The following is a 22,541-nucleotide window of genomic DNA, read 5'->3' as shown; positions in this document are numbered from 1 at the left end:
CACAGGTTTTACAAATGCAAAGTCCATATGAGATTTTGTTCAAAAAACGACCAGACTTCGTGCTTTTGGATCTAGATGTTGTCCTTATCTTCGATGTTATGCAGATCACAAGTTTCAACCTAAATCTATGCCATGTGTGTTTGTTGGATATAGCAACCACCATAAGGGGTATCGATGTCTTTATCCTCCTACTGGACGGGTATACATATCTCGCCATGTTGTCTTTGATGAAGCTGTTTTCCCCTACCAAACTTCCACGCCAACCCCTAGGGTCATCACTACTAATGCCGACTTTGTCTCCTTTTCTGACTCCTCCAGGGACCATCATCTAGAGTCCCAACGCCTAGCACAAATGCATAATATTGAAGATCCATCCACTAGACAATATTCAATACCCATCGTCATACCAAACACTCCCCTACTTGACCAATCGAGTCCATCACCATCACCACCCTCGTCATCCACTCATCCTATGGTCACTCGTTCTAAAGCTGGCATCATCAAACCTAATCCTAAGTATGCTCTCACTACCACATCCATTCCTAAAGAACCGTCCCACTATTCCCTTGCCCTCAAACACCTGAGTTGGCATCAAGCTATGAAAGATGAAATCGCTGCTTTACAGGATAATCACACTTGGGATCTTGTACCTCGTACGTCTGATATGCATGTGATCGATAGCCGTTGGGTCTTCAAAACTAAACTCAAAGGTGATGGACAGCTTGAAAGACTCAAAGCGCGACTTGTAGCACAAGGATACACTCAAATTCAAGGTCTGGATTTCTTGGAAACCTTTTCTCCAGCGGCAAAGTTTGCTACTATACGGTTAGTACTTAGCCTAGCACTTGCATTTGGCATGTCAAACAATTAGACGTCAAGAATGTCTTTCTTAATGGTTATCTACGAGAGTTAGTATATATAGAGCAACCTCCTGGTTTTCAAGATTCTTCGAAGCCCCAACATGTATGTCGTCTAAATCGAGCTCTCTATGGATTAAAACAGGCTCCCAGGGCATGGTATCACAGATTTTCTCAATTCTTATCCTCTATGGAATTTGTAGCCAGCGTCACTGATCCATCTCTGTTTGTTCGAAGGCAAGATAAAACAGTCACTATTTTACTACTGTATGTTGATGACATCATTCTTACAGGAAATTCTCCCTCGTTTATGACATCATTCATTGAAACCGTCAGCCAACAGTTTGCCATGACAAATCTTGGAGATCTTAACTACTTCTTGGGGATTCAATTTGATCAGACTTCATCGGGCATACGTATGTATCAGTCCACCTATGCTCTCGACATTCTCTCTTGAGCACAAATGAAAACGTGTAACCCTACAAGCATGCCCATTTCAGCTCATTCTAAATCTAACAATGCTCAAGATTCACCTTACTCAGACCCGAAAGAATATCGAAGTCTTGCAGGCGCCCTTCAGTATCTCACTCTCACCAGGCCGAATCTCACTTATGCCGTCAATTATGCATGTCAATTCATGCATGCACCAACAATGAAACACTTTCAGCTTTTAAAGCGTATTCTTCGATATGTGGGAGACACTTTGGCATATGGACTTCAATTTTCGAAATCCAAAGGTTTGACTTTAAGAGTTTTTTCTGACGCTGACTGGGCTGGGTGTCCTACTACTCGACAATCCACATCTGGATACTGTACGTTCCTTGGTCCAAATTGTATCTCTTGGAGTTCTAAGAAACAACCCACTCTGGCTCGTTCATCGTGTGAAGCAGAATATCGTGCTCTGGCTGGCGCTGCTGCCGAAATTAAATGGATTACATTTATCCTTCAAGACATTGGTGTATATCTCTCCAAAGCTCTGATTCTACTTTGCGATAATATTTCTGCTTTATATACTACAATCAAACTTGTCTTTCATTCTCGCATGAAGCATTTAGAGCTTCATTATCATTTTGTTCGTGAGCAAGTAGCATTGGACAATATGGACACTCAATTTGTTACAACCAAAGGCCCGCTTGCTGATCTCTTCACTAAGCCGCTGCCACAACACCGTCTCCATTTTCTCATTCGGCATTTAGGAGTTCGTCAACTACCTTCCCTTCGGTTGAGGGGTAATGATAACACACCAACAAGAGATGCTAAGGCAAGAAATCAGAAACCGACGCCAGGACTTACATTTCTTCACAAACCAGCTCATCAGCAATTGGCGTCTCCTCCAACAGTTGTCGCTCCTTCCATCAATAAGGCACCAGCTCATGCACAAGAGGAATTGACACCCTCCACATCTCACGCACAAGAGAAACCGTCAGTTACCACATCATTATGTGCAAGAAATAAAGATGATGACAATGGAAAGAAGATCTGTCAATTTCAACAAGAGAGAGATTTAAGGAATTCAAATTGTAGATGGAAAGGAGCACAAAAAATGGCATGTGCATTGAATTCAAATTCCTTTGTACAATCTACATAAACCTCATATGAAATGGACCAGTCCATTGAGAAAAATATTCAAGGGCTGAGATCGTGGAGTAGGATCTTTCCGAACCATGTTAAAAACTTTTCTTCTCATTCTCTTTCCTTTGTCAGTACTCCTGCTCCTGCTCTTATGTTTATGAGTTATATTACTTAACATTTTGTTTATAATTTTTAGACTGAAGTTCTCAGACATCGCATCAAACCGCTGATTTGGTTTAAGATTTGCTTGTGAGAAAGAAGAATATCTCCAGGGCCTCTACTTCCATAGGCGTTTAGACTTTAGAGTAGTTTTGGTAATGTTTCCAGATCTTAAATTGTTTACATTTCATTGACATTCTATTGACTACTGTTGCGAGATTTGTGGAAGAAGATTGATAATCGGCAAGCATACAGGAATATCCTGCTGTTAAGATTGAACACAAAAGGGAAAGAAATCTTCACTAATTTTTTGGAAAGAAGAGATAACCGTTCTCTTGGTTATCGCCAAATTCAAAGTGTACAAAATCCCCTTCTCTGTTGAATGTAAAATAGAGCATAGAAATAAAAATGATTGTCTTCTTCTTCCTCCGGCCCTTAGTGCGGAACCACGAAAACTTGTGTTGTTTTCCCAGTTTCTTTTATGTTTTTCAACAAATGCAATACACCCAGTAGATACTATGCATCAACTGTCATTATGATCTGTTTCGAGCCTTTCTTTGCCAAGGTTTTCATTTTCCACCTTGCTAAGTAATCACCAGTTCCTTCATCATCTTGTATGGCCATCCTTGGAGCTGTTGAAGGGCGTGGTATCCAGAGCTGCTTAAGGACTTAGCGAGAACACTGTCAATGAATTTCATGTATCCACCATTTGCAGTTTAGGGGAGTAGCGCATATGAGAATCAAATAAACGATCGGTCTGGTTGTGTAAGTTGAATCGGTTTAGATCGTTCTTCAATTGGGTGATGGTCGATCCCCTTGCTTGTTGGTTGTTTAATGCCATTTTGCAAATGGCGATAAATCCATTTTCTGTGTTCTTTTCGACCCTTGGACCATAGTGACGATGATTATGTGAATTAGGGACGTCAATGGATTCAATTTGGATAGGATGATTATGTGAATTAGGGACGTCAATGGATTCAATTTGGATAGGATGCTTCAAAGAATTTGGATATGGTAAAAACAAATTAGCATCCCATTAAGAAATCACATCAGATTTGGTTTTGAGATTCACATCCGTCTGGATTCGGACTTGGTTTTAAATAAAATTTTGATCGAACTCAGATTCAGATTCAAATCACGATTTGGCTAAAACAAACATCCTACATCATATATTTACAAATTTTGAGAGTTGGCTAAAAGTCCAATTCATATTTATGTGGATCTAAAAGTTGGATTCTGATCAAATTCGGATAATCTATGTAAAAATTGGACTTTTATATATATATATATATTCTTTCATATTCAAACCTGAGTTTATCCGAATATGTGAACATCCAATGAATTGGATATAGTAAAAGTTACATCCACGTCAAATCTGATCTATTGTGTTATTTTCCAAATCGAGGGCAGAGACACATGGAGTTGAACAGGTTTCACATGTTACGATTTGAAAAATAACAGGTAATTTGACTGAATTAAGAAGTCCATACGCCAAAAATTATGGCGGAAAACAAGCGAGTGCTTCGCTCCTTTGCCTTCAAACGTGCATCGACCGTATGGTGGGCAACTAACCATCCAAGAATGAAGGAGAAGTTCCAACCGAAACCACAAGTGAAAGAGGAAACCAAGGAAAAAACGATTGGAGTGGCCAATTCCACCGTTTCCCCTCACATTTTCTCCCTCGTTCTTGTCTGCCACTTGCCACAATCTGGGCCATCAGTTGCCTCTATATCAATCGAACCCACGAAGACAACAGGCAATGCTACAGTTTGATCTTCAATACTCATACCAAGACTAAAGAGACAGAAAATTAAGAGAAATGGCCAGTTTCATGTTGAGGTCTGTGGTTCCAAAGCTGCAATGGGCTGCTTCTTCCTTGAAGCCACGCTCCATGAACTCAAGGCTCCTTTTGAGCACCAACTCTGGGCCGATGAGCGCTTCGGCGGCGAATGCCGGCCGCGAGGTTAGGGACAGTGCATCGAATCTGCAAAACCAGTTGGGGAACAACATGAAACAGGGCAACAAGGAAGCTAAGAGAACTGCAGAGGATGTCAAGGACAAGGCTGCTTCTACTGCTGAGCAGGTTAATGCTTAGTTATAAGCGTTCTAGATTTTTTTCCCCCTGCAAATTTACCCATTGCCTGGCTTGCTTTCATACTTTCTATAGACCAACTAATTAATCTGCCTTCATTATGTCAATGCCATGCAATCATCAGCTTCAAAATTAGCCTCCATGGTTGCATGGCAGTCGAGGAGGCACATGTGGGCTTCTAATATATATATATATATATATATATCTCAAGAACTAGTGGCTATTTATTTATTTACATATTGGTTGCCCTTAAAACTTACAATTTAAGGGGGAGTTTGGATGACAACCTCTTATAACCTGTTTTTTGAATAACTTAAAGAGGATCAGGTTTTTCACTCCTTTTTACAAAACCAGGTTTTGTTCAAACACAGTTTTGATGGCACCGACAAGAACCTGGTTTTGAAGTGTCAACCAAACACCCCTTCAAGTATTTGTGTGATCTTTCTGTGTTTGTGAATGCAAATTGAAGAACCTGATTAGGAGGTTGGCAAATTACAGTACAGAAGAATGACACGCCCTTATGCAAATTCAATCTTCGTGGTTGACTTGAAATTTTGATGAGCCAAGTTTCCCGTTTGGCTGTTTGTTCTCGCCAATTCTTCAAAATTTCTCTTCTAATTACTTTGTTTGATTAACAGGTAGGTCAGAAGACAAAAGAAGTAGCAAGCAAGGTCACTGAGAAGGCACAGGACCTTGGTGAGAAGACAAAGCAGACAGTTCAAGGTGCATGGGAAGCTGCAAAGGAAACGACCCAGAAGATCAAGGACACTGTTGTGGGGAAGGCGGAGGACGTCAAGGAGGCAGTCAAGGAAGAAGCAGAGAATGTGAAGAGAAACATCAACTCCAAGATGTAAGCTCTTCAGCTGGTACTCATTCATCACCAACAAGCGCCACCTTCATGTTCGTCTTCCACCAGTTTTCTTCATATCCATCATTGTTCTTCCACTTTTTTCAGAGTCATCTTTAAAGTGACTAGTGATGCTGGTTTTGTTGTTTGGGTTCAAGACCTTTTGTAGGAAGCAGTTGAATGTCCCTAGTTTGGACTCTATGTTCAAGTTGCAGCCAGACCAAGGATTAGGATCTGGGGTTCTCTCAGAACTACAACCGTGTTCTTGAGCTGTTGGATCCTTCTCTGTTTTTGCAATAAATATACTAATTAAGATTTTTTTACTTGTTTCATTTCTTCTTGCTGTTGTTCATGAAATTTATCAAGGCAATGATGACAAGATTTACTTTAACATCTGTCAGAGGGACACTTCAGTGCATGTTTATGTCAAGTTCCCCTCTTATATACTAAAAGGGACATTTAGCTACAATCCCAGTCGCAAATTATTCCCCTCCCAAGTGATTGAATAGCTAAAATGATTCATCTCTTGCAAAGTTTTCCTTCTTGACTCCCTCGTTGATGCTTTAGGTTTGTAAGAGGCAAAGCCACCCTCTTTCCTCTTGCTCTTAGGGTCCATTTTTGCTTCGGGACCTATGTGGTCGTACAATACACCATTCAACTCGAACGTTGTACATGCTACCATTTGCACTTCAGGAAAGTCACACTCATAGTAATCAAATTGAATATGTGTCGTCAGCATGACACTCAAACCGACCACCGGGACCTACAATGTATTTAGCTATTTCGGATCCAAAACATAACACCTTCGAAGAAAATGACAATATTGTCATTTTCATGGAAAGCCATCCTCTTTGTGCCCAGCTTTCACCAGTCTGTCAGGGTTAAATGCACCTTCCGTCATCTTCTTCTTCTTTAGAAAAGCTACAAGTGATCCCTTTTATTCAATTTGTGCCTTCAGTATGATCCTGAATTACCACCTTTTCCTTTTCTCTTTTCTTTCTTGCTTCTTTTTTCCTCCTGTCTCAGTAGTTGCTAAGACTCTTTTAGTGCATCCCCATGACGAAAAAGCCAAAGCATATTCTTGAACCGTACCAGATCATTATCCCAAATGCCTGGACTCGGGCTGGGATCATCATCATGGCTGTTGCCTAATAAAGAATATGACATGAAGATACTACTAGAAGACCTGCTTTCGAGAAACAGTAAAAGGGAGCAGCAAAGGAAAAGCAAAAGAAGCCATTGCTAGCTTGGCCTGATCAATATCTTAAAAGATTAAACCTGTTAGAATTTTCCTGACATTCTCTCTATCAGCTAACCTGTATCGGTGAGCAAATTATTAAAGCATGTTCTTAGTAGGACGTACACGATCATCTGAATGTGTGTATGAAATTCATGACAGTTTCATCTTTTCCAGTCTTGTGGCAGAAACCAGTTCACTTGGTGATCATTATATCCAACATTTGATTGGTGGATTTAAAATAATGTGTGTGGCTATACGTTGGTTTATTTGTCCAGAACTTTGATAATCTAATGAAGATTACACTGGTATGAACCATTTAATATGAAGAACATGAGTTTGAAGATTATATTATTTGATTTTATCCGATCCAACGTGTTCATATGGACTGGGAAAACAGGATTCTAAAAAAAATATTTTAAGTTTCATAAAATACTTTCAAGTTAAAACATCTTTCTCCGGAAATCATCTAAAGATTCAATATGATCATCAGTTCCGCCCCCTGCTACTTCTGCATTTCTTCTCGACTCCCCTTCTCTGATTCACGATCGAACACCCACATCTTGGGTACCTGCGGAGACAATTTCTATCATTGCTTAATGCTGAACAGCATTCAAATACATGACCAGAACATACCATCAATCGAATGCACACGTGTGTGTCTGCAGAGATCTAGAGAGAGATTGAAATGCGTGTTTGATCTTGGTCTGTGGGTTGCAATGATATCTTGATTGCAGAAGCTTACGACATTGATTAGAGCCCTTGAATTGAGGCAGCTGCTTCGGCTGAGAAGCCACGAATTGGAAAAGGAGGAAAGCAGAGTGGCCGTGATGATTTAAGGGTCAACTCTGTGGGAGAAGAGAGGGAGGGAGGGAGGGAGAGAGACCTTGGGAAAGGCAAAAGCTGCGGTAGAATCGCTCGGGCAGATACAAATTAAGAGGCAGAAACTATACTTTATAAGGCTTCCGGAGAGATTATAAACTCATCAAAATGATTGTTGTCAAAGGACAAGCCGCAGATATCTCTCTACTTTCTCTCTCTTTATTTTTCATAAATCTAATAAAGAAATGTTATGGATGTGATCATTAAGCAATTAAAAATCAACAATTGCCTGTTCATTACTTTATTTGTGACCACAAAATCACATCACTTAGCTATGTATTTTCTTTCTTAAGTAGTATATTTTCAAGTATGAAACTAAAAAGCTATGAAAATCAAATATGTTAGCTTTTTGGCATCTTAAAGTCTGATATGGGCATGGGATTTTCACGATTCTAAATATTTTCAAATTTTTTTATATCTTCATATTTTTTGGAACTAAATGAATGAAAATCAACTTTAAATATAGGAAAACAAATATATGCGTACGTGTGTGTGTGCATAAGGGAAGACAGAGAGAGATGACATCATAGATCAGTACAAAAAAATTATACTTATATCTTGTTAAAAATTGTTTTAAAAAAGACACCAACACTTGTATTAACATGTTTATACACTAATCCAACAATTAGTATAAAACATGCTGCAATTCAAGCTATTTTCTACGGAGAATAGATGATTTTCGTAATATCAAACTTTTAATGTTAAAGGAGCTCCTCAACTCGAAAATGTTTGACTTAATATACTCTTATTTTTCTTATCGAAACTATACAGATCGTATACAATGTTAGATTATATGAAAATATATATGTTGATTACCTATTTTAAGTATTTCAATCTTTGTTCTTTAACTTGCAATACTAATATATATATATATACACACACACCCCCACGGACGTGTGTGCAGGCACTCGCTCTCTCGTACTCAGCTGATGGGGCTAGTAATTATCCTGCACCACCTGCGTGGCTTCGCGCTTACCAATCAGATTCCTGAGCTTTTGTCAGGTATACACCATTTGGTGGTTTTAGATTTTTGGGTCACGCTTATAAGGGCCTGCATCTGCATGCATGATTACCGCAGCCATGATCGGACCTCCATCCCTTCTTCGGCTACCTGCAGCAGGCAGGCTGCATCAGCATTTGTATGTGTGCCCGCCTTTCCGTAGCACACTCTTTATTTCATCTCCAATCTTCTTATTAATGCTAACAATCCCATCTCATCGTTCTTCACTGCTCTTGTTAATTCTCGGCATCCAATCTCATGGAGTCATGCTGATGGTATTCCCTTCTCTCTCTCCTTCCCACTTTTTTTCTTTCTATATATATATAACACTATCAATATTACTCATATTGATAAAAGGAAAAAATTATGGGCTGCAACTACAAGTCTACAACTAGAGAGAGAACATTGTATATAGACATCATATTTTTCTTTTAGGGTGTGTTTGTTTCAGGCTGTTCAACCAGTTGAGCTAACTTGAGTTCGATTCAAACTCTCTTGATAAACTTGGCTTGAACTCGACAACCTAAATGAGTCGAGCTCAAGTTAAGTGGGCTCGGCTCGGTTAAACTTGATTAAACTTCAAAAAGAAAATATATAAAATATATCTCATAAAATTATGAAAAACATAGATTGCTTAAATGGGTATACACGTGAAGTCTAAATGCTTCGTCTTCATTTGAAAAAAAAATAATGAATACTTGGTTCGGCTTAAGCTTAATCACGCTGAACAGAGCCAAATTAAAGTTTTAAAAACTCAAACCGAGTCGAGCTCGAGCTAATGAAATAAAACTCGAGTTGAGCTCGAGCCGAATTCGAGTTCCTTTCAAGATAAACAAGCTGAGTTTGAACTAACTCAATTCGGCTCGAGCTCGGTCATGAACAGCTCAAACTGCAATTCTCAGATCTACGATAATCTAAGATCACTAGGATCTCAGCTTAGAGATTTAAGATTGGACCCCTTCTTCTTACTAATCTAATTTAAATCAATGGTTTTTTACATGTAACATGGATTTAAGATCTACCTAGGATCTTTCAAAGCATACATTTTAATGCAGCTAAGATTTGATGCTATCAAACGCACCCTTAAATGTATAATTAAGATTTTGCAAAAATTTGACAATTCTGTCAAAATTCATTTCATGTATAAAGTGCACATTCTGGATCTCAACAATGTTATCTTCAGTTTTAAGAGTGAAGAACGCATCTACATAATCAATTTTCTAAATCTAGAATTAAACATCCGATTGGAGGAACCAATTCATGGGTTTTACTATTGGCTGATTGGTCCTAGGTCCGAATCCTACTTAGATTAATGAAGGACTCCGTCCGGAACTCGCTATTTTTGTTTCTATTGCATTTGAGATGTGCATGTCTTCTTGTTTCTGTGTTTTGTTTTGAAGGTAGAAACCATCGTATGAAATACATCAAAGATACATTTTGCTACTCCTTTGTTCCTCCACTTTGCTCGTATTCATTTCTGAATTTAAAGTCAGACGATGAAAAGGTAAATAAATAAGTCAAGTTGTTACACTGGCGCAGTAGAAAGCTAGCGATCAAGTTAAAATGTGGTTGCCGGCACTATTCTTTTCTCCAAAACCAGAAGCATGGAAAGGAAGGATGCAGGTTCATAATTCATACCTGCAGACCGATTGTTAGAGACTTTTTGTCATTCTTTCTTTTTCCGTAAAACTCTTTTTCTCAAAGATGGGTCAAAAAAAATTGCCGACATTTTCTGCAGATCGACAGATCTGGCGTTGACGAAAATCCCTGATGTCTTCTCTGCAAAAGAAAGCATCCTGCAGCGAGAAATTTGCAGTCAGAGACACACACTCTCACCTTTATTTCATGACAGTGGATACGTTGGATACCATCTACATTTTCTTCCAATAATAGAGAAACCACTCCCAGAAGATGACATGCATGTCAGATTCAAAGTTACCGTGTGTGAGAATGAAAAAAGAATCGTGGTAAACTGAGTTTTTGGAGTGCTATCCTTCCATACTTTCAGTCACAGAGCTAAGTTTCTGGTTGAAAAAAAAAAACCACAGAAGCCATAAAAATCATCCATGGATGACCTTTCCCCTGTTTGATTCTCTAGGAAAGACTGTGTTCGTCGGTATCTACCATAAAGGCACGGGAAGATAACGATCCACTGGCCTGAATCCTTGCAGGCCACATACGTAGAGTTAGGGACACTAACTTTTATGTATGTTCTTTTGGACTGGTTGATTCTTGTCGATCCTGTAATGCAGACAGAGTTTCAGCATGTGCAATCTTTAAAGCAATTGCTGAGACATTGTTCATCACAAGTTTTCAAAAGCAGCCTTTCTTTCTTTCTCTGGAAAAAGTCCTGCCATGGAACGAACAATTTCGTTTCGAAACTTTGGTCCCGTTTGGTTGCAGTGAAAACACTCTTCATTAAGCAATATTTCCCGATTCTGAGGAAGCTTCCATCAAAGGATCTAGGATTATCCAGATTTTAGTTAGTGCTCCTACTAACTCTGGGACCTTTCAACTTCCTGGAGATTGTAGTTCATTTAAGCTCCTTACACTCAAGAGTGTCAAATGAAACATAAACAAATCTAATTTAATATCCCAACATCAGTATGTGAACATTGCTAAATCGAACTGAAAAGTTTACTTCTTATAAACATAGAAAAATTAGGTTTAAGTGTTCTATAATAAGTTCTAAAAATTTGGTTTCTATATTTGGATGGTAAAGATAAAAATAACATTTAATATGAAAAAACTTGGTTGGGGGGCAGCTTATTCTCTTACATTTGAAATTGAGGTATTTGGATGACACCCTTATCTAACTCAATGTTGTGAAAACTTGGTTTTATGAAAATCAAGTTTTTGATGGGTTTAAAAAAATTGGTTTATTTGTTTGAGTGACAAACCCAAAACTTGGCATTTTATAACTAGGGTTTTTACCTCATCTTACAAAACCAGGTTTTATCAAAATTTTGGTTTCTTTCATGTCGTTGGTGTCATTATGCACTTATAATTAAAATGATTTAAATGAGTCTTTGTAAACATAATTATGATAAATTTTGATGGTACCTAGGGGTGAACACTATTCGAGTCCAGCCTGAGTTTAGTCAGCTCAAACTCGGCTCGAATAATGAAACCTCGAGAAAGCTTGAGCTCGATTCAGTAGTTACGTGTTGAGCTCTAGCCTGACTCAATTAAGGTTCGATAAACTCGTTTGAATATATGGACTATTACTTTACCATAAATTAACTCGATTAAGGCTCGACAAACTTAAACGAGCTTTTGTAAAAACTTATATAATTAATTAGCGTCAATATATTGGTTTTTTTATTAAAAAACGAGTTGAATATTTAAAAAATCGCTATACATCATTGAGATGAGTTTAGTTTTAACGAGTTATATATATATATATATATATATATATATATATATATATATATATAGGGATTGGGAATAGTATTGCACGTGGAATGAGCTAGGCTGAGTGCTCACGTGTGGCCTGGGTGTGGGCAGATATAGTATAAAAAAGTGTGCCCGTGATGGTTCCAAAAAGCTGAAACCTATAGCTAAAACAGCCTCCATAGCTCGATCGGACCTATTTTTGTACCGTGCCGCTGCTCATCTTCCTTCTTCCCTGCAACCAAATTTCGCTAACAAAAAGATTTTTGAGATCCGCAGCTTCCAAAATATTCTGCTTGTTCTTGCGGCAACTCTTCATTACTGCAACAATCTGTACATGATCCGTTTGATATTTAAATATATTTATTTTTGTCCGCTTGCTTCCTGGGTGTTGTTCCTTTTATTCTTCTTCTTTTCATCCATCTTCTTGTCAACTACTGGCTGTCGACTACTCCATGAGAAAAAACTTCGTTCTTTGATTTATTGAATGAGATTTAGATATTGAATTCTCTTTTGTATGCTTCCTCTTGGATCACATTAGATGACTATGTGATTGAGGAAGAGTACTCTGTTGAATGCTTTTTTGGGAGTTTTTCTTTTGCTTTCGTGTTTGTTATTGTGTAGGCAAGATGATGTCTTGCCGCCTATCTCACTCGTTTGGATGACAAATTAAAACCTAAAAACAAATCTTGTGTTGCCTTAAAACTCGACTTCAGACAGACATGCAGTCAGGGGCAGAGTCAGAAATTTTTTTCTACGAAATACCATATATATAGTTTTCTACGAAATACCACATATATATAGTTAACAAATTTTCAGTTGGCAATGAAGATACCAGGGTCTCGTGGGGCTGTCTTATATAATAAATTTTCAATTGAAAATATTTTTCTACGTCCTAGGCAGTTTCCTCAAATAAACACTAAAAAAAAAAACTAAAATTAGACTATTTATTCGTCTCAAACTGTCATGAAAACCATCTTTATGGGAATTGCATTCTTTTTGAGATGTCAACTTGGGCTTTAATATGGAAATTGTAATACTTCAATTTAATTTAATTTAGTTTGTCAAATTGCATTTTTCTGCGGGGATATCTGTTTAATTCATTCACCTAAAAGAAAATAATTTTTGGAGGGAGGGAAGGAAGTAGATGAAACAAGAACCGTTCTGAGTTGGCTGTGTTTTGCATTAGGCAAGAAACAGTGGGGTCGTTGCCCTAATAGCGAATTGTAAGGCACTCTTCCGAAAATAATAAAACAAGTTGGGGCCTCTTTCGTGCATATCGTTTTGGGAAATGAAATCACGAGAGAGGATTTATTGAATTTAGCACCAATGAATCTACAGAAATAAATGACGCTTTGACATACAAGGATATTGTTCATAAATACATTATTAATTGAAAAATATTAAAATATAAAATTAAAATTACGTCCGCTTTTGTCAAAAACGATTTGTGAAAAAATTGCGTGATCTCATTCAATAATTTGTAAGAAAAAGAAGAAGTTTTGTCTCTTTTTTTTTTGTTGTTTCTTTCCTCCAATTCCTTCGATGGTGGAGTCAAAACTCCTTTGACCGAATCCTGGATTGTTTCTAACACAACCAATGCATGGCCGTTCCTTCGTCTCCGGTCCCGCCAATGCCGGCAGCCACTAAAACTTAGGGTCTTTTCCGGCGAGGTCCGATGACTTCAGGGCGGGAGGAGAACGACCCGTGCGGTCCGGCCGCGGAAATCGAGGCGACGGCGAGGAAATCCGCGCTCCACCTTTCCCCGTTTCCCCAAAAAGGAGCCCCGTTTTACGGAGGCCGATTTTTCAGGATAAAGATTTTCCTCTTTCTTTTTCCCGTTTTGTTCCATTTTCCGGAAATAAAAGCGCCTTTCTAATTTTTACCGATTTTTTTTGAGTCGGAAGGGCGAGTAGGACAGAGACACTGTATGCGCGTGGACAAATTTTTGGCGGGAAAATTTTGGCGCGCATTTATAGCCGTTGAGATTCGGGGGAAACGAAGGGCCGTTGGGAAGGCGGTCCGCCGCACGCATTGGATGCCTCCGTGTCTCTCTCTTCTCTCTCTCTCTCTCTCGCTTTTTGGGGAAAAACTTTAGGGCTTCAATCAAACTGCCCTTTCATAGTGGAAGCTAATTAAAAGATGCATTAACGTATTACCTAGGGATTCTCATGCCCACTTTAATCTCTCTACTCCTTTCTCTCTCTACAAAATTTCCTTTTTTTTTCTTCAACAAATGTAAAGGAAGTTATGGGCGGTCCTTGTTTATGTTAATAGCTGCTTCTACTTCAAATCCGTAAAAAAAAAAATCTATCAACCAATTATCTTTAGATTGTTCTAAAGAAAGGGTTCATGATCAGTGGGAGAGAGGGTTGGTAATCAGTTAGTTTCAAATATCTCAACTCTATTTGTTATAAATAAGAAGTCACTGAGTTGAAATGCAGCAGATGGTATCCCTAAACACCAAATTAAGTCCCACAATTAAAGGTGATAAGAAGTTGGGTGGGAGCTTCGGCTCTTTTCATGTACGCTATCATTAAATACTCCTTCTATTCACCCAAGCTAACTAAAAAATTGCGACCAAATATCAGAACTATCTGAAACATCCATGAGGAAAATCGAATAGAAATCCTGTCTTTTGTTTTCACATCCGAATCTGAATAAGACTTTGAAATGTACATGTACAACCCATTTCTGGGATACATGACATTTACTTAAAGCTGAATCTGAATCCATATCTAAATCGAATGAATATTTATTTAAAACTGAATCTGAATCTCATCAGATGAGTTTGCTGAGTAAATACAGACAGATTTAAGTGAAAGCAAGAGGGTTGAGTGAGATTTCATTGGGATTAAGAAATTGTTTTTGGCGAACTACTGTAGTTTATTAATGGACTATCATACTCAGGCACGTACGCGATGGACACATCCCTTTTCATCATCATTTAGAGGTCACAGTATTTATTGGTTGGGCGTACAATGTCTTTACTGTGGCCTCCTCACGTCCATGGAGCCTTCAGAACACAGGTTGTGTCCTGACCGGGGAGCAAGAGATATCAATTACATTTATTGTGGACGGTGGTGGGAAATTAAAACGGTGCATGGATTAAGATGAGTTAAGAGAGGAGCTGATAACAGATTTGAATCGGTTCAAAAAGACCTTTTTTTTTTTTCTCATATTCAAATTCAAACTTTTGAATTTGCAATCCGAATCTGATCTGAATCGACTTTTAAATTCACACCTGAATCGGAGACCTATGTATGAATGTTGAATATATGACATTTATTGAAAACTGAACCCAAACCCATATCTGAATCCGATGAGGCATTTATTTAGAATCGAACTCAATTTCAATCTTATGTCTTTTTTTTTAAATCCGAATGAATCTGACCGGATTTCTTGGTTAGATCCTAAACTCTTTTTTTTTTTCATATCCAACTTTTTGTTTGAAGGGGTTTGGTTAAATATCGAATTCGAATCGGATCCATTGATGTCTCCACTGATATGCTAGATTGAGCAATGAACCCCTAACCTTCATCAACTTATTCCGATGGGCATAGCATAACTCGTCAAGCTGATGGGCCGGCAAAAGCCCAGTTATCCGTTTGATTGCCAACGGCGCTATTCTTTTAAATTACAAACAGTGACAAAAGCTACTTTCTAGTTGAAAAAAATAACTGTAAGTTCACCCAGTTTTCGAAGCAACTCTGGACCTTAGGGACATGGAAAAAGGGGAATGGGCTTCATAGACTCTTCCAATCCAAGTCCAAATTCGATCCAGTTTGCAGCCAATAGAAGCTTGACCAGCTCCAGTTGCAGACCAGTTGATCGCTTCAAAATCACAGCCCGCAGTTCTACCATCCAACAATTTGAGGGTCTTGTCTAGGCCTGGGCATCGGGCCGGCCCGACCCCGCTCAACACCCGAAACCAGGGCCCGGGCCCGACCCAACCATTCAAACCCGAGCCCGGGCAGATTGAATTTAAAAATACATATTTTCAATATAAAATATTATATAAATATAGTTATTCACAATAAGATATTATATATATAATTAAAAAATATCAAGCCTATATGGGTTTATTGGGCCCAACTGGTTCGACCCGATAATTAGCCCGGTGCCATTTTTCTCATGCTCGAGTCGGGCCAAGTACTCGCCGAGCTCGGTGCCCAGCCTTAGTTTTGTCATTGGTCAGCCCCCTGAAAGTCAATCCTTTGCAGAAGAACAACAGAGGAAGATAAGTGGTGAAGAGAACAGAGATCAACATTGGAAGAAAGAAACACATATTGCAGAAATAAAATAATGGTTGAAGTGGGCTGCCCTGCCCCACGGAAGTAGCTCTTTCAGTTGCATGCTTGGAGATGATCATTCTTCGGATTCCTTGCGGTGTTTTGTCTCTCGTTCCTGGTCAGCACGCATATTATTGCGTTCATTTAGAGTAGAATAATGCGCTGGCTTGTTGCAGAAGTCGCCAACATGCAGGCTTTGAGACAATCTGTCAGATGGCATCCAACTTCAACGATGCTGGTCCACCCATCTAATTTATACATACCAAAGCCAATGGACGGTGGAATCTCACTCTCCTGTTAAATAATTACTCAAGTGTACTATCTTAATGTTATTAAAGAGTGCTGATTTGGGTTCATAGTTGTCGTTCTTGAGGTTAATATAGTTAGATGTTAGCCCATTCCCTTTCCTCTCTCTCTCTCTCCATATATATATATATATATATATATATATATATATATATATATATATATATATATATATATATATATATATATATATATATATATATATATATATATATATATATATATATATATATATATATATATATATATATATATATATATATATATATATATATATATATATATATATATATATATATATATATATATATATATATATATATTAAATGGTAAAATAAAGATAAAAAAGCGACGACATACATATATATATATATATATATATATATATATAGGCACACACGAACAACAACTACTCGGGAGTTACCCAAGCAGTCCAAATGCACACATACACACACAAAGATATAAAGATATGCATCATACAAATATTGTTGGTCATATGGCAAACCAACCTAGCTAAGCTGCCATTCAAGATTTAGTATTGTACGAAAAATTGAGAAGAATGAATTTTCAGCAACTTATAAAAGGGCGACTAAGTGATAGATTATTGTAGTTCTTAACTCTTTTGGGAGAGGAACTGAAGATGCTAAGGTGTGGGTTGGGATTAGGGGTGAACACGAACAGAGTCGAGCTCGAATTTAGTTAGCTCGGGCTCGGCTCGACTAATGAAACCTCGAGCTCGCTCGAGAGTTACGTGTTGAGCTCGACTCGATTAAGGTTGGACAAACTCGTTTGAATAAAATTGATATTCATCGAGCTCGACTCAATTAAGGCTCGACAAACTCGTAAACTCATTTGAATATATCGACTTGATTAAGGCTTAACAAACCTCGAGCTCGACTTGGCAGTTACGTGTTGAGCTCGAACTCAACTCGATTATTTGAACGAGTCGACTCATGAACTCGATCTCGGCTCGTTAAGCAAATGACTCGACTTAAACTCGTTCATTTCAGGAGCCGAACTCGAGCTTTGTTCACCCCTAGTTGGGATCTTCCAAAACAGAAGCCCAAGCCAGTGTAGAACGTTTGACCTTGGTTTCATTTATATTTGGAAATAACTAAACTTCATCCTGATATACTTGGATAATAAAACGGACATGAGAACTTCTAGAGAGAGGGAAAGATAGAAGGAGAGAGAGAGAGGCACTTGTTATTCTAGTGCAACAAAGAACCATTTATGGAGCACATTGAATGTCCTCTGCATGAACATATTATGAACAAACAAGATGATCTGTGGGAGTGGGACCAAGCCACAACATGGCCATGATACTCGCAGCACATGTCACATTCATGCCGCAGAAGTGAAGTTAAAAGCTCCCCTCCGGCCATGCCCTTTGGCGCTGAGAAAGGGAGCAGCCATTGATGTCTCTTGCCTGCCCCATAATGGATGATGCATGCATGTAGCAACATGCCATGGATGCACTCAAACGATATTAATATCAATCATCATCGTCATTCTGTAGCAGGACATGGCCTGGCCCAGACCATCAGCGACTGATCAAGCTGGGCCTGCCGGGACTTGACCGAGAAGGTTAGGTTGAGAGCGAGTTGGCTGACCGGCGAGGTTGTTGCTTGACTTAGTTCATTCATGAAAGGCTCAGTCCAGTACACTGCACCATGTGTCAGGTCAGGTCTCTAGTTAAAACAAGCTGCTCCGAAGAGAGAGAGAGAGAGAGTCCTGTTTCTTCCTTGTCACATGCACTGCAAAAATTGACGTGTTGCACAAATTTTGTCATGATATAATAAACTCAAGAGGGCCCTTATACGTCAATTTAATACAGCATTTGTAATGTGTGGAAAAAGGAGCATCTGGCAATTTGACTTCGGATCAAAGTCATATTTCCAACCTAACGTATGCATTATTCAAAATTATTTTAACTAAACACACACACACATATGAAAAGTTAAAAGTTAAAATCATCTTTAAGATAAAGAACCTTACATGTTATATAAAGTGTAAATCATCAATTAATTAGGTGATCTGCCCATTCTTAAAACCCAGAGTATGTCTGTTTATGGTGTTTAGAATAAAATGTGCATGTGATCAACATTAATAACAAAATTCTAAGAAGGAATTTGGTAAAATAGTATATAACTTATTTAGTTCATTCAAGTAAATACACGTGCATATGTGGTTTGCTACTTAGGAATTAAGAACTCAAGAGTATATATATATATATATATATATATATCACATGCGACACACACATGCGACGTCTGCGATGCTGTATGCAACCTGACATATTACCTATATTAAACATAATTTGTTTTATATAAGTAGTATTAATTTGTTAATTTAGTTAGCACACAAAATTAAGCAAGGATAATGCGATGTGAAACTTATTATCTAAAAAAGAACTGACGCAAACCATGTCTATATAAAAGGTTGAATGAGGAAACATATAGTCCTTCAATAAAAAATAAACCTTTTGCAAGTGCATGCTCTCCTACCATGTCATTACCATATATGGTTGAATTGATTAAATCCGGGTGAGCAGGAGGATTAATCTCACCGCCCAAACAAGAGCCGAAGCCCCCTTCCCTTCCCTGTCCCTAGGATTTAGAACGGTTTCAATAACAGTGCATCAACTTGCATGAGGATTAATCTCACCATCCAAGCAAGATCCAGTCGATGCCTCCTCCTTCGCCCAGTCCCTAGGATTTAGAGCGGACTAGAATAAAATGTGCATGTGACCGACTAGCGAAACTAGAATTTTTTTTTTAGTGGGGCACTCATTGAATATCTTTTTAACTTTTTTGAAGGACATTTATATATATAACAATCAAATATATCAAAAGATTAACATGTACTAATTTTATGAAACTAGTGCGGGCAACTGCCCACACCAGTCACCATGAGGCTACGCCACCCACTAGAACCCCTGTATACGGCATAAGCATCCTAGCCCACCTGTTTAAACTATGACCGCTCGAGGAAAATCCTCACTTCATGCACGATATGACAACTTCTATAGGAAACACTAAATCTGGAACGCTGGCTCAATATGAGAACGAGCGTACGTACGTACGTGAAGTTAACAAATAATAAAAGCACGGCGGATTCCATTCGAAGCTTAGTCACTAAAAACGAGCAAGAAGCTGCAGGGGAGGAGGAATAATGAGAGGCAAATGTGAGGGTACGAAGAAGCCATTAAATTAGGCAAATAAGAAACGAAAGCAGTCGCCACCATGATGCCTCTCGTACTAATATATAATGATGTTCAGATATTATTAAAGCATTTCACTCTTTCTTTTTCATCACAAGGCCGTGAAAAGACCACTTGGATACGTGAGCTCCAATCTGAGTGTTGAGATCTTGGGGGCCCATCCAAAGTTCCAAACCGCCATTGCTGTTGTAAGAACCTGAACATCAGTTGGGGTTTCTTCTAAACTAGGGAATTGCAGGTGGGGAATGTAAACTTGCAGCAACTTATGGTCCTGCCAAAGCATACTAAGAAGCGTGGGTCGGGCCGGGCCGAGCCCACTCGAATCTGCAACTGACCGTTTACCAGACGCGAGCCAGTGCGTCGAACCCCTGCGGGCAACTGTTAAACCCTGCTAAAAAGACTAATATAAACAAAATTTTCTTTTATTCTTCTAGTTAAGCTGCAAAAATACATCAGTTGGTCTCTCTCTCTCTCTCTCTCTCTCTATATATATATATATATATATATATAAACTTTCAGTGGTACAACTTTGTTTTATGAAGCCTACCAGCATTGGAAGAAGAAAACTTAATCTTGAGATCATGTGTAACCTGTATTGTCGAGCCTGAAGTACAGGCTCTTCATTCCCATGCTTATAGTTATTTGCGAGTCCGTAACTATATATGTATTCTTTTTTTTGTTTCCAAAAGTACTAAATCTTGTGAAATATTTGAATACGTTAAAACAAACTGAAATATTGGTAATAAATCACCTTAACACATTCCTACCGTTAGATCTAATGTTTGGTAATCAAATCTAACATCATGTTGGCTAATAACCGCTTCGACATGCATTACATGTGCATATATTTTGAATATCTTGGAGATTGGATCTGAGATTAGCCCTGTGAGCAGGGGTGGAGCCACATGTGGGCATCTGTGGGCAATTGCCCACACACTGCAATAAAAACCCTTATTTGTATGTTACTCAAACTTTTACACATTTACATGTAAAATTACCTCCAAATATGCAAACTTATGTTTTTACGTGCACATGCGTGCATGGCTGTGCTTTTTTGTTTATTTATTCACATTAAATGTAAAAAAGAAAAAATTAAAGGTGCCCAACGTTGGGGCAAAGAAGTATCGTTGCTCGACTTTTGAAAATTAAGAAATGGGCACTATTTTTGAGAAAAACTGTCGACCTGAAAAAATATATATTAATATTGTCTATAGAATGATAAAAAATATCAGCCATAAAGGACCATTCAATTCCTTTGGTTGAATAAACATAGTTTTGTTCTCAAGAGAAGTACTATTCTTGTCGTATACCAAACACCAATTTTTCTTTTTAATCGGCAACTTTTTGAGAAATTTCACTCAAAAGTTAAGCGCCTAGTTGTTGACTTTCAAAAGTTGAAACATGCAAACATGCAAACTGGATTTTCAAAAACTCATTAAAAATCCAAATTTTTACAAAACCTGATCTTGTGAAAACAAATTTTTAGAGGGTGGTTACATTTTTTTTCCCATTAGTAGTTGTTCATAGTATTAAAAAAAAGCTTTGTATCTTCTCATGCATGTTTTGCTTTCATTTATCTCAAGCAACAAGTACCTTCGTAAAACACATATATACATGTAAATAATACATACACATTCGTATGCACAAGTAGAAAGAAAAAGGAAGAGAGAGAGAGAGAGAGAGCACCGAAAGGAGAGGTAACTCCGGCCCTATGCCAGCGTTCGAACCTTGAAAGCGAACTTTTTTTTAACCTTGATGTGTTTGGAGAAAGAAATTAATGGAGAAGAAGACTTTGTAGAGGGATGTTGAAAAATTATATTTCAGCTAGTAGCGGAGCTACCGTGCGACTAACATGGGCCACTGCCCACACCAGCTCTTGAAATCTTGCATGGCGATTAAGCTGAACCTGTGATCATGTGGTGCCCATACCAGACCTGAGTCAGTGCCCCACAAGCACACATTATCTTAAGCGAGAGATCGGTTAGTGCCCCTCAATTAAAATTTTCTGGCTACGCCATTAGTTTCAGCCCCGTCGAAATTTTGAAATTATCGTTCATCCGTCCTAACAAATAAATTCATAGATCCGCCCCTGAATCCATGCACGTCACCTGAAATCATAGGATTCCAAAATATATAGTTGGAAGATGTAATTTGTTTTCTCCTGGCGATGTCATAAAAGAAGATCCGGTCCTCAGCTTTCCCGGCGCAAAACTTCTTCCTTCCAGTCAACTTAGAGCCCTTCAAGTCGCAAAAGGTCGAAAGTTTGTTACCTCGACCATACGTCGAAGAGGTTGATAACGTAAAGATCATACAATAATGGGAAGACTTGGTGAATAAGGAATGGGAGACTTCAAAACTTCCACATTGGTGGACAAAACGTACATAAAATAAATAAATGGCATCTCGGTCTGACAGGTCTCCCAAACACAACGCTTTTTCTAGTCATTAATTAAAATAATTGTACACCAAAAAATTGCTCGTGGATTTGGTTACCATTTGTGACAAAAGAGCAAAGTTGTGTCGCCAAATCTTATTGCTTATATCGATGCAATGGTACTGGAAATGAAAAAAAATAAAAAAAAAGAAACTATTCTTTTATTTTTTCATAAATTAAGGCTAAGTATTGCTCGAGCTACATGTAGACCAGTGTAAGCTGCTTGTTAGTGCGGACGGAAAATGGA

General features: G+C 38.3%; 1 protein-coding gene across 1 annotated transcript; it reads left to right on the top strand.

Moving 5' to 3' along the window:
- The first annotated feature begins 4,331 nt into the window (after positions 1-4,331).
- LOC116266200 (uncharacterized protein At4g13230-like) lies at positions 4,332-5,859 on the top strand. Its single transcript, XM_031647315.2, has 2 exons — positions 4,332-4,671; positions 5,319-5,859. The coding sequence occupies exons 1-2, from the start codon at positions 4,408-4,410 to the stop codon at positions 5,532-5,534; spliced, it is 480 nt and encodes a 159-aa protein (XP_031503175.1). The 5' UTR covers positions 4,332-4,407; the 3' UTR covers positions 5,535-5,859.
- The last annotated feature ends 16,682 nt before the right edge of the window (positions 5,860-22,541 follow it).

The sequence above is a fragment of the Nymphaea colorata genome, chromosome 12 (assembly GCF_008831285.2).
Source record: "Nymphaea colorata isolate Beijing-Zhang1983 chromosome 12, ASM883128v2, whole genome shotgun sequence".
NCBI classification, from domain to species: Eukaryota; Viridiplantae; Streptophyta; class Magnoliopsida; order Nymphaeales; family Nymphaeaceae; genus Nymphaea; species Nymphaea colorata.
This window is presented reverse-complemented; position numbering and strand designations above follow the sequence as displayed.

What these genes read in the sequence shown, in the direction of transcription:
- LOC116266200 (XM_031647315.2), top strand. Translation starts at nt 4,408, where the DNA reads ATGGCCAGTTTCATGTTGAGGTCTGTGGTTCCAAAGCTGCAATGGGCT. An exon ending in CTGCTTCTACTGCTGAGCAG is followed by an intron (nt 4,672 to 5,318) that starts GTTAATGCTTAG and finishes TTTGATTAACAG; the next exon opens with GTAGGTCAGAAGACAAAAGA.